The sequence below is a fragment of the Poeciliopsis prolifica genome, unplaced genomic scaffold (assembly GCF_027474105.1).
Source record: "Poeciliopsis prolifica strain line A6 unplaced genomic scaffold, Auburn_PproV2 SCAFFOLD028, whole genome shotgun sequence".
Taxonomy (NCBI): Eukaryota; Metazoa; Chordata; class Actinopteri; order Cyprinodontiformes; family Poeciliidae; genus Poeciliopsis; species Poeciliopsis prolifica.
In genome coordinates, this window is record NW_026562403.1 from 5104274 (window position 1) to 5116374 (window position 12101).

General features: G+C 38.1%; 1 protein-coding gene across 1 annotated transcript in view; it reads right to left on the minus strand.

Annotated features, from left to right (window-relative positions):
* wscd2 (WSC domain containing 2) overlaps positions 1 to 12101 on the minus strand; it is a 51063-nt gene that overhangs the window by 7187 nt on the left and 31775 nt on the right. Inside the window, exons 3-6 of the mRNA XM_055048984.1 lie at positions 8309 to 8423; positions 6495 to 6679; positions 3116 to 3237; positions 2857 to 3031 (exon numbers count right to left, since the gene is read on the minus strand). Of these exons, the coding sequence (XP_054904959.1) occupies positions 2857 to 3031; positions 3116 to 3237; positions 6495 to 6679; positions 8309 to 8423 (597 nt within the window). The remainder of the gene's footprint in view (positions 1 to 2856; positions 3032 to 3115; positions 3238 to 6494; positions 6680 to 8308; positions 8424 to 12101) is intronic.

Below are 12101 nucleotides of genomic sequence, written 5' to 3' on the forward strand. Positions count from 1 at the left end.
GTTACAAAAGGGCAAAGTGGTGATATTTTTCATTTGTGTGTGGGTGTTATTCTCCCTCGTCGTGCTAAGTGATGTTTCTGTGTGATCACGCTTGAGTTACAATAAATGTTGGATTTGAAGCAGGAGATAAAGTAGGAGTTTGACTTCTTAAGACTTCACGTCTAACTTCAGCTTTTTTTCCCCGTCCGCCGTCACATGTAATATTCTGCTTTGCTTACAGAACAACATTTCTGCTTATCTAAGCCACAGCTGTCTGCTGTCCTAAGAAAACACTGCCTCAACAACACAGACAACCCACAGACAAACACTGCTGGGCAAGGAAACATAAGGAACTTGTTTACAAAATGCTTCTCTATCCTTCTATCACTTTTTACAAAAAACAGGAAGAATTGTATTTTACAGAAGCACACAAATTTGGTCCACTCAGGAAATTTGGAGCAATTAAGCAGGTCACAGATTATTTAATTATATAAATATTGTGTTTTATTTCTGATGTTATGATTGTCTTAAATCAAAGTTCATGTTGAAAACATATTTCTTCCTGAATGGTGAGTGGACTGAAATTCTTCTCTTCTAATTTGATAATTTGCTGCAGGCCCTCTTTTAACCCTCCTGTGATTTTAGCGTGACGCTCAGGAGGAACGCAGAAAATGCCAGTCAGTCAGCAGGCAAGACTCTCAGCTCCTTGAACCAAAAAAAATTATAAATAAAATTATAAAGATTAAATCAACTCAATGCTCTTCAGCTCTAAAAGAAAACTAGAGAAGCTTTTGCCGCCTTTAAATTAGGACTAATGACAGGTAAGATGCAGCTTTCCCATAAAGGTCATATCTTATTTTCCTTTGTTTGTTTTCTTTCTTGCCAGTTTATTTGTTTTTATTTTGCATTTTAATGTTTCTTTTGTTTTATATGATTCTTGATCTTTCTTGCGACAAACAGATTTTTTTAAATAGGTGGATTTACAGATAGAAGCATTGAGGAATAAGATGTAAAAACTTGGTATCATACCAACAATAATAACAAAGCAATGAGTCAGTGAATATTCACCCTCCAGTACGTCACAAACTCAGAGGTCAGAAATGTGATGTCTTAATTGGGGAAAATGCAACACTGGATTTCATAAATGATCTTTTTTTTTCTGCACTAGTATTTAAAACTAATCAGTTTTGAGGTTTTTGCTGCAAAGGCCTTGATTCAAATTGACTTACCAAACAAAACTGACTTATAGGACATATAAAGACATGTAATGCCAGTTACCTTTCATTTGTTTTCTAGCAACTGCAAAACATTTCTTTTTTCATCGTCATATTTTCTTTTGTCTCTTGGTGAAGTATGCTCAAAGTCAAAATTGAATGTTTCAGAAGAAAAAGCTGTCTGAGAACAACTTTTTTGCTACGTAGTGCCATTTATCAGTGTCAAAGCGTGTGTTTACGTGTTAAAACACATGACAACAGGCAGATAGAATAGAAAAAATTCCAGAAAGCCAGCTCAAGGGAGGCCTCTCAATTAACCCCGAGCAGAAATAACACTGAACTGTGTTAGAAAAATGGCTTTTATTTACACAAATATGTAGTGTTTTGCAAAAGCAATCAAAAGTAATATGTGTGACTATCCTTGCAATGGACAAACAGAGCCTTATTGCAAAGTGGAAGAAAAATAATATGTAGTTTTCAAAATGTTTAAAAATAAAAGAAGAATCAATACTTTGTAGAACGACATTTTGCCGATTGACAGCTGCACATCTTTCAGGTGCGTCTACAAGGTTTGCACATCTAAACACAAAAATGGTGGTCATTTTGCACTTTAAAAAGCTTTTGTTTTAGTCTTGCTACAAGTTCTTCATTGGATTTAAGTTTGAAGGTTGATGTGTTTGTTCTGAACCTTTTCATTGCAGCTCTGGCTTTATGTGCAAGACTGTTGTCTTTAAGGAAGGAAAACCAACACTTCTGCCTCAAGTCTTTTGCTGCATCTAATAGGTTTTTTTCAAAGATTACACTATGCAGTACTTAGGATCATCTACAATCATGTCAACACTGACTGGTTTTTCTATGCCTTCAAAGGCAAAGCACACCCACATCATGACGCTGCCACCATGTTGCACAGAGGGGGAAGGAGTGTTTATGAAAACATGCAGAGGTAGTTTTCCCACCACAGAGTATTTTGCATCTTTAATTTTGCTCTCTTTTGATCAAACACTTTCTTCCACATGCTTGCTGTGACCCTTACATTCCTAAAGCCTTCTGTTAAAAACCATTCTCTGCTTGCCTGTCTCCCAGAAAACTTTTTTTTTTCACTCACATGAGCCACAAGTTTCTGCAGCTCTATTATAATCACTATGTTGGTGTGATTAAAAATCTCTTTGCTCAACTTTTTTTTCAAGTAGAGGTGATGTAAGTTGGTAAGTTTGTTGTTGTGCTGTACTCTATTGTCAGATGACAGCTACCACCGCACTGATACCACTGCACTGTGAGATTCTGCATTTGATTGCACTGAATTTTTTAGGGATGTCAGAAAGAAGTTAATACAAATGCATGACACACTTATTTGCAAAAAGAAATGAAAACTGTGTCTAAATTTCCTTGTAGCACGATAAAATGTACCAAATGATTATATTTTTGAAGCTTGAATTATAATCTACGTCAAAAAATGTTTTACTCAATTGAAATAAGATTTTGTGTAAAGCTGCATGCACTGTGTTATTCTAACCTCATGGGAAATTGTTAGCTCGACAAAAATATCAAAAGTTAAAAGTCCGCACAGGATGTGGCAAACACCTCTTCTTTCCTGACAGCCCTCTGTTCTTATCTTTGCACTACAAACTGCTAGTGACTGCAGTCAAGAGACACCAAACTCTACCTTGAACCTGTGTCTGGTACACCACAAAGAACTTGTCATTTCCACAGCTCTCAAACTCCTCTCCGGGGCACCGGTAGAGACACATGTCCTCGTCCTCCAGCTCATGAAGGGAGAAGAGAGGAGTCGGGAAGCCGCAGTAACATTGCTCTCCAGCCAGAGCTGCCAGCGATTTCTCCTGAGGTACAACAAACAGCATTATGACAGTGAGGACAGGCCCACACCGCGCACAAGCACACACACGTAAGCGGCGCCCACTCACCCTCTCTGTGCACATGTCCACACACTTGTCGACAGACATGTTTTGGATGACAGCGCTGAAGGGAAGAGCTGCTGTGACATTGTCTGGCCGGTGAAAACAGCCCTTGAAAATGGCACTGCCATCTAAAGGAGACAAAAACAAACCAGGGTGTTACTCACTATCACAGGACAAAACACACAGTGGTGAGTCCAGTTTTCTGGTTGCTGAGCACAGCCTCCCTAAAATCGCTCCCAGCCATTGACCCTTGATGATGAGATCCCACTGGGACTCTCCGCCAATCCACCGAAGCCCTGACCAGGCAGCAGACAGAAACACTAACAGTGCGTACAACCCTGCTGTGTGAGGATGACCTTTAACTGCAGACCGTCCCTCGGGCTGATGGATGCACCGTGTATCATCAAAACAGTGAAGACTCTTTTACATCCTTTTGAGATCATGTTTTGCTCTTTGAGTAAGACGACGATGTGCCACTTAGAGTTTCAGGCTTGAAATATTTCCAGGAACTTTTTCTGTAATTTCTGTAATGAAAAGCTGAGTTCAAGATGAAAGCCTCATCTTTTTATCTAAAATGTTATTTTTAAATGATTAGTCATTCTTTTTGTCATAGTTGTGATTACAGTTCAGATAATGTTTGGTGTTAAAGGAAGAGCAGCAGATACTATCACATCACTATATCACTGTGTCTGATGAACTTTTCAACTTTTCTTTATCTAAAGCAAATGTTATTTGCTCTTTTTAACTGTTGCTTTTAATTTAACAGTTAAATTAAAAAAAATTACAGTTTGTAATTTTGATTCGTTTGTAGCCACGTACTCAAAAAAAGATTTCGTAAAAAACCGACAAATTGGCCTGACGTCCTTAAATTTGCGTTGTTGCTTTTAATTTTAGCGCATTATATATTATATATATATATATATATATATATATATATATATACATATATATATATATATATATATATGGCATGCTGAAAATGTTTGAAAATATGAAAGCCATAGATGTGGCTAAAAACCCAAATAGCCACAAGAGGACATTTATTTTGTTTCCTCATTTATGCTTGGAATAAGCCTCACATGATGCAGATGCCGGCGAGAGGTGAAAACACGATCATAAAAGCTTGCACAGCACTTTGGTGGAAGGCAAACACGGGGGTCGAAAAGCAGAAATGAAAATAATCAAGGGAACAACAACGAGAGATGTGTTAGGTTTAAGAAAAACTGTTAGAGTTGATAAACGTGAAACCAAATGGTTATTTGCGAGACGATGAAAAGAAAAAGGAAAGAGAAAAGAGGATGTACAATGTTAACCTCAGCTTGAGGCAGGGGACATTTTTAGACTTCAAAGAAAAAATCGTAACCAATTAAGAATGAAACAAATTCCAGTTTTAGGCGGCTTGATTCAAATGACGTTTTATGGCCTAATTTATACTTTGACAGTGAATTAAGGTAAAGCATTTTTCTCTCCAAACAGTCAGTGATTTTCCTGCTATATTGCAGCGTTTCAGTGGCAAACAGCAAGTGTTTAACATGCAGAGCACGGCCGGCTTCATAGCTAGAGCAGTTCTCCCGGGAAAGAGGGAAACAACAGTGGCCAGCTCCCAACTGTGGCAATAATCCAAAAATAAAACAAATATTTCCATCTCCAAAGTAGAAGTGGATGCCATATGTGTCTGTATGGCATCTTCTGTCTATATGACAGATAATTCAGGTGTGTTTATACATTTCCAAAAAAAGCAGAATAAAACTAACGCAATATTTTAAGCCCAGAAAACCTAAAAACCCAACTTAAAAGAAGAAACATAAACAGAGTTTTGAGTTATCAATACCAAAACATCATTTAATCACAGATGTGATTAAATGATGATATAGGGTCTCTAGTGGCATCACCTGGAAATCACAGAAAATTTGTTCTTGACAAAAAAAAAAAAATCTTAGCTTAAATGTGTTGAAAGGAAGTGGCTCTCCTTATTTGTGACAGTGATAAAAGATATAATCTGCACCTTTATTACACAAATAAAACCAGAATAATAAACAGGTGGAGAAAATAAAATTCTTCTTAGTAACAAAAATAACTGTCTCACCATTGGAAACTCTTTTTTTGCCCCAGGATTATAAAACAATTACAATATTTGATTTAGGGTAAGAAGCAACAGCGCTAAGAGATACCTAAACAATGTAGTTCATGTCATATCTCTAATGGAAACCTGAAACAGAGTTTCCAGCCAAACCATGAAAGCAACTGCAGGTGTTGTGAATGAGAATAAAGCTTATGTAATAAAATGTTTTTCTTTATGGCAGTTTTCACTTACGATGCATCCTCTGCTAATACAAAAAGTCTGGTAACATCCAACAATCATACTAAACGTTCTCTCCAAATCATCTTTCTCAATGCCAGTGAGCACCAGGAGCCCCTGGGCGCAGGGCTGCTCTGTGAGGGAGAAGCTCGGCCTGGAGGCTGCAGATCCAGGGAGGAGCTTCATCGAAAAGGCAGCGCTTCGTCACACCTCTCGTTTTCTGCAACCTGGGCGGCTGCCGTGGAAGATTAATCGATTTCTCAAACAAGCATAAAAAAAAAAAAAATCAAAGCAACACTCTAGACATGTTTTTGATGCTCAAAGAAGTAAATTTTACATAATACTGACCCTTCAAAGGAAAACTCCCTGCGGCAGATTATTGTGTTCATCATCAAAAAGCAAACCTATAGCAGAATGTAAACAATCTCTCTGGCAAAAGCAAAGAGACAAACCAGAAAACTCTTTTTGAATCAGCATGAACTGCGTCCGCAGTGAGGAAAGGCGGCAGGTGAAGGACTTAACTTACTCTGTGTTTTTATTTTCTTTGTGCTGCACAGCCATGAATACATATGTACTTTGGCTCTGAAAAAGTATCTTCTTATTTTATGTATCTTCTTATTTTTCTTATCCCTGGCACACAGTTGGCAGAGTTGAAATATTTAAAGTAAAATATTTATGGGTTACACAAAAAGGCGCTAAGAAAACAATGTTGCAGCTGTGGTATTGTTCTTGACAACAAAAGACAAGCCTATGCAGGAGACCAAGACCTGCCCTCACTTCATGAACTCAAATTGAAGTTAGAGATTTTGCCCTTGCTAATTTTATTATCTCTATTTTTTTGTTTTTTGTGTTTCGGCTTTTCGGCATTCTCTGCTGCTTTATGTTTCTTTTGTTTCATCACATTTTTGTTAACCCTCACAATTTTTATGTCAATTTCAAGCATCCATCTATACCCACATATCCTGGCAGCCCATCTCCCGCTATCACTGGGTGAGAGGCAATTTTAGATATAAAAAAGGAAAAGAATTATCATGACCTGCAACACAGGCCATCACTTGGCTTTTACTGTGTGAAGCAGAGACTCACAGCGGCGCGCCGACTCCTGGCTCAGCTCCAGTCTATAGATGGACAGTCTGTTGGCTCCTCCACACATGTTGCTCCTCTCTCCCTTACACTCCATATTGCATTCGCTCTCTGAAGCATTGGGCGCTTGGATCTTGTGCCCGCAGAAGCACTCTGCTCCAAACTCCAGACCTGCATACATGTACCCTCTGGAAGGAAGAAAAACAGAGGGGTTCAAGTGTTTGCTCTGAGCCTTCGTCATGTTTCTTAATCCTTCCTGGGCCGATATATTTTATCCCTCTGAACCACAGAGTGAGCTGTAATCGATAAAAACAAACACATGGTGCACCAGGGATGCTGAGGCAAAAAAATGGAAATACATTACAGTCAGAGATCTCCTTCTGTGACAGGAAATTGAGCCGTGCTACATCCTCTGCAGGCCTCTAGGACAAAGCCAATTATAGATGTGTGGCTTACACAGAAACTGAATCACACAAGGTCACCTGTCTCCTTCTTTTATGAAGGATTTGACTCCCAAAAGACCTCTCAGATGCAATTAGACGTTTAACATAGCTCAGACACAGGCTGAATCCCCTGAGCTGTCAGTCACACTCAAACCTCTGTGTGCTGCTGTGTGCCGCACCTCATTTGTTTGTCTGTTTTTATTAACCTGCTGCCCTGGGAGACAGACAGGCGGCAAGCGACGCAAACTGAGAGAGAGGGGAGCCGAAAACAAGCATCTTTCTTCGAACCTGCTCTCAGCTCTGCGAGTCAGTGATGGGTGTAATTTAATGCATTTGATAGAGCCGTCCCCGGTATTCCACAGGGGAGGAGAAAACGAGGTGAGAGGAAGATGGGGTGGTAGCAGAGACGGGAAGAAATGAGTGGTGAGATAGAAAAGCAAGCACAGATTTTTTTTCTAAAACAAAAGAAGAAGAGAAATCTTTGAGAACTGGACCGATCGGTACAGATTTTTTGGTTTTGTTTGAGGTCTCTGAAATTAAACTCAACAGAAACTGGAAATTAATGAATTACAAGATTATTCTCATTTATTCATCAAGTGTCTTTAATCAATCCGTAAAATGGCATCAAAGTGCATGCTGCTGATTATTAAATTAGTTTAAAGAAATAAAAGTACATTCTTCTGTTATTATAAAAGTAGCTAGGTTATTTCTGCTAATGCGTTTGAATCCTAAGTTAACACATCAGATAGTCAATTCATTTTGCTAAATCCAATTCAAAAGGTGAAACTTAAATTATGGGTACATATATTAAACAGTTATATATTTAAACTCTTTAAAGACTTGCTGCTAAACAATTTAATTTAGCTGAACATGTACTGCAAATCTGAATTGATCTCATTCTTTAGCTGCACTTTTGGAATTGAATTAACTTTTTCATAATATTCTAACTTAATATTCATGCATTTGTTTGATTTTCAACGGAGTTCGGTGGGAAATTTTCTGCGGGATGTTTAATAGAAAACCATCTGGTGAATCAATCTCCCTTTATGTGCCATTTTAGATCATTTCAGTAACTGTTTAAAAGGTAATTCATTTGTAAAAATTTGCTGATGCGGGATTGTCATCACAGTGAAAGTTAAGCTGGAAAAAAAAGCACTTAATGTCTTCAATATATATTGGGATTGCACTGTCAAGACTTTTTAGATCTATAATGTCAATGGTGACATTAAGTCAGCATTAGACCTTTTGTTATTTTACCACCTTTGATGCAGTATAATTAATAAAGTACTCTACTTATCTTGTTGTAATTTCAGCCTTAGAAAAAGGATAAAAACCAGGAAAAGATGAGGGTTGTGTTGTTTGCCTGAGTCGTACCTTTCAGCACAGTTGTCCTGGCAACGAAATACAGTCATTTTTTTGTAGTCGAAAAAAGACACTCCTCTCAGGGCTCTTTTCTGAGTGTCATCAACGTAGCAGCCAATGTACTTTGCTGGAAAAGAATCAAATATAAATGCCAGTGAGAAAACGACAGATTTAGCATTCATACATCATTCTAGAACAGATGCACTTTAGATACGGGAAAAGGACATGAAAATGTTTCACAAAAGCGTGAGAAGTAAGAAATATCAAACCAACAGTGTGTTGTCTTTTCAAGGTTTCACAGTATAGAGACACACAAACTGGGGCAGTCACTTCATTTATTTATGACACACATCTCCTTCTAGTGGCCTGCAGCTGCAGCAGCAGTCATCTGGCTGCATTCCTCAGATGTGTGAATGGGGGCTGGGCTCCAGCGAACCTCTGCAGAGTGAAACGCTGACCCTTACGCAGATTCTTGCCTTTAATAAAAACAATCTTCCTCCAATTTATCCGATCATCAGAAGCTGCACAAAGGAAGCAGTGACCATCTGTGCCGTACCTCTCCGAGCCCAATAATGTCCAGTTGAGGGAAAAGCCCTGCATTAGTTTAATTGTTATGGCATTTAAGCAGGCCGTGGTGAGCTGCTGCAGGCTGTAATCCTTCTACGCTATTATTGTTGAGCTGAAAAATAATCTGTGACGAAGTGCTGATTAAATGCTTTGCATGTTTGGACTCAGAACAACATGAGCACAAAGGGATGATACTTCAAACGCACCTGATTGCACCCTGCTGAGTCATGTTTGTGTTTTAAGCACATCGATTCTCTGGGATTCGCCTCTACCTTCACATGGGACATATGCAGCGTTATTTTGCAGCACGCAGCACAAAAATCTCCTGAAGCCTGCATCATTTTTCCTAAAATCTTTAGCTGAGAGAAGGACGAGGTTTTGGAGTTAAGAGAGGAACATAACTTCTGCTGTATTGCGTGAGTGTTTTCAGGCTGCAAAGTGTGATGAGAGCTGCTGGATGCAAGAGGGACCACAAACGTTTTGAAGCTATTAATTACTTTATCATCACATCTATCATCAGCTGCTGTGCCAAACGGTTAGCATTAGAGAAACGAGGAAGCGAGGGAGGGGCGAGCGAGACTGAAAGCTTCATTTCTTCAGATAACCCTAAGCTGCAGTATACACCATAAACATGTTGGTTTTCTCGTCCTTGAGCTGGGAGAGATATCGCTCGGATCTGTTGCAGTTAGAAAAATATTCTTTGATATTCTGCTCTGTGTGACACAGCAGGGCAAGTTGCTGTGACTCGGAGGGTTTCTGGATGAATAAAATATTTGCTTTCTTTGCTGACTTGACCTCCCTCACACTCCCAGATGTTTGAGGCTTTCCAACAAGTTCAAAATCGGCAGCCTGACTCACATGTTCTCTCTTAGACCCACAAGACAGACACTTCCAGTGCTGCGTCTTTTGTTTTGCTTTGTTTACGTTACATTGTTTGAGGCAATTAAACTTATTTCAATGTCAGACGAAGAAAACCTCAGCAAATACAAAGTTTGTTTTTCAAGTCACAGTTTCATTAATTAAGAGGCAAAAAGCTATCCAGAGCAAATTATAAGCTTGTTGTATCCCAGGATTTGTATTAATGTGAATTAATTTTGAACTAAGTCATGATCAGACTTAGATTTAAGTCTGGTCTTTGACTAGGCCATTTTTTTCCTTTCTTTATCCTTTCTTTTTCATGGTTGTAATTACTTCAAGTTTTTTTTTTCTTTTAGAACAAGAGCAAAAAACAATGTTATGAGGCTAAGTCAAGAAATAGAAATATTTTTTGACTGATATTTCTACAGTCAAGAAATGTCAATCATGACCAAAAGGTACAAGTCAAATGTTTTCTTCACTAAAGAAACACAACTCAAGAGTCAAGAAAATAAGTTTAGGCAGCTAAAGGTAGAGATGCTGGCCTTTGCATCAATCAGATGATGCAGTTCGGGTATTTAATCAGGATGCATTTTGGGTGTTTTTTCCTGAGCACATCTGCAAAGAAACCCTCAGGCAGACCCAAAGCTTTTTGGAGAGATTACATATTTCTTCTGGCCTGGGAATCCTTTGGGATCCTCCAGGATGAGCTGCAGTGTTGCTGAGCAGAGCAACGTCTGTGTTTTGTTCAGCTACCCCTCAGCTTAGGCAGGTGGTAGACTGTGATATTTTGTTTATTCTTTTGATGTTTCTTTTCTTTTTTTTTTTGAAAGGCTGTGTAAATTTTCTGCTGGATGTAATGGAACAAATAACTTTAAAAAAGTTTCACGCTGGTTAACAAATTATTATTATTTTTTAAATGTCTGCAGGTTCTTTAATAGAGAATAATTTCTGAATCCTACAGAAAATGGAAGAATTACAAGATTATTCCAGAGCGTGTAGATTGGTTGGTTCGTTCATGGATTGTATTTAAGGGGAGTGATAGCTGATCATTTGTTGACAATCACTGGAGGACTGAGAAGTGCATTGCTTTTTATCTCAGTTAGAAACTCAGAGATGCATTAATAGATCAAATATATGAATTACTTCTACTTGATCTACAGAAGTAATACTTGATATTGTGCTCAAATAAATGCCAAATATCAGAGAAGTCATTTACCTGCCAGTCCAGTTGTAAATAAACCACATGGTTAATCATTTCTTTTTCATTTCTTACTGAGAGAATTTTAAAAAAGTCCCCATTTATCAAGCCCAAAATTTATTTCAAGGCAGCCTGTGTCCTTCATTTAACAATCCCTCTAAAAACTATTTATTTTCTTTCTGAAAGTATTGAAATTTTGGTTTGATTTGTAATAATGACACTTGAAACTAAAGCAATTTCAAATCATTAAATGATTAAAATTTGCTTTTCTTAAAATCGAAATTTCCCCTTCCTGCACACTCTCAGCATGTGCTGATAATAAATTTGGCATGACCTCTGTTACTGAAGAATTTTAAAAGTATTTGTGGAGATTTTAACCATTAATTCACAATTTTCCAATTAGACATGGATGAAATTCTTACAGTATCAAAATGTTACGTGAAAATGTCAGAGTTTTTCTTTCATAATGTTTAGAGTGTCACAACTTCATATTTGCTGGTTATTGAGTTATTGGATTGTAAATATTTGTAAAGCTGCTTAATTTGTCTTTCTTTTAAGCATGAGTGAAATATCAGGTGGCTGTCTGGCAGTGGCTGACACTGCCAGACAGCCACCTGACTGGCAGTGTGCAGGAGCAACAGAGGGGCAGCCAGGCATTACCCACTGCTTTGCACAGCCACTGAACTCTGGCAGATTCTCTGATATCTCATTAAAATGACTTTAAATTATAGAAATGTCTGGAAACTGCAGCTCCCAAACAATAATTATTCACATAGTTCCTTTGAAATATTAGTAGTATATATGCTTTTCAAATTATTTAGAGAAGGAATAAAAGCAGTACAAACTTCATAAACCCAAACTGGACTGAGTGCACAACTGTTGTCAAAGTGAACCTTTACCTTGATTATTGTTTGAAGACAAAACTGAGGATACCAACTGAAGAGCTATTTTTATTTCAAACATTTTACCACACAAGCTTAAAGGTGTCAGATCTGAAGAGGCAACCTGTGCTCAGAGCAGAAACCTCTGTTGTCACACATCACATCCTCTGTGAACCAGAGGTTTACATGTAAACAGGCTGCTTTGCAGCCTGCAATAAACCCAGATCAAATTGCATTTCTTGCATACATGTCCCCATTTAGATGCTGCCGTAGTCTTGTTTGGCTGAATATGTGCAAAGCT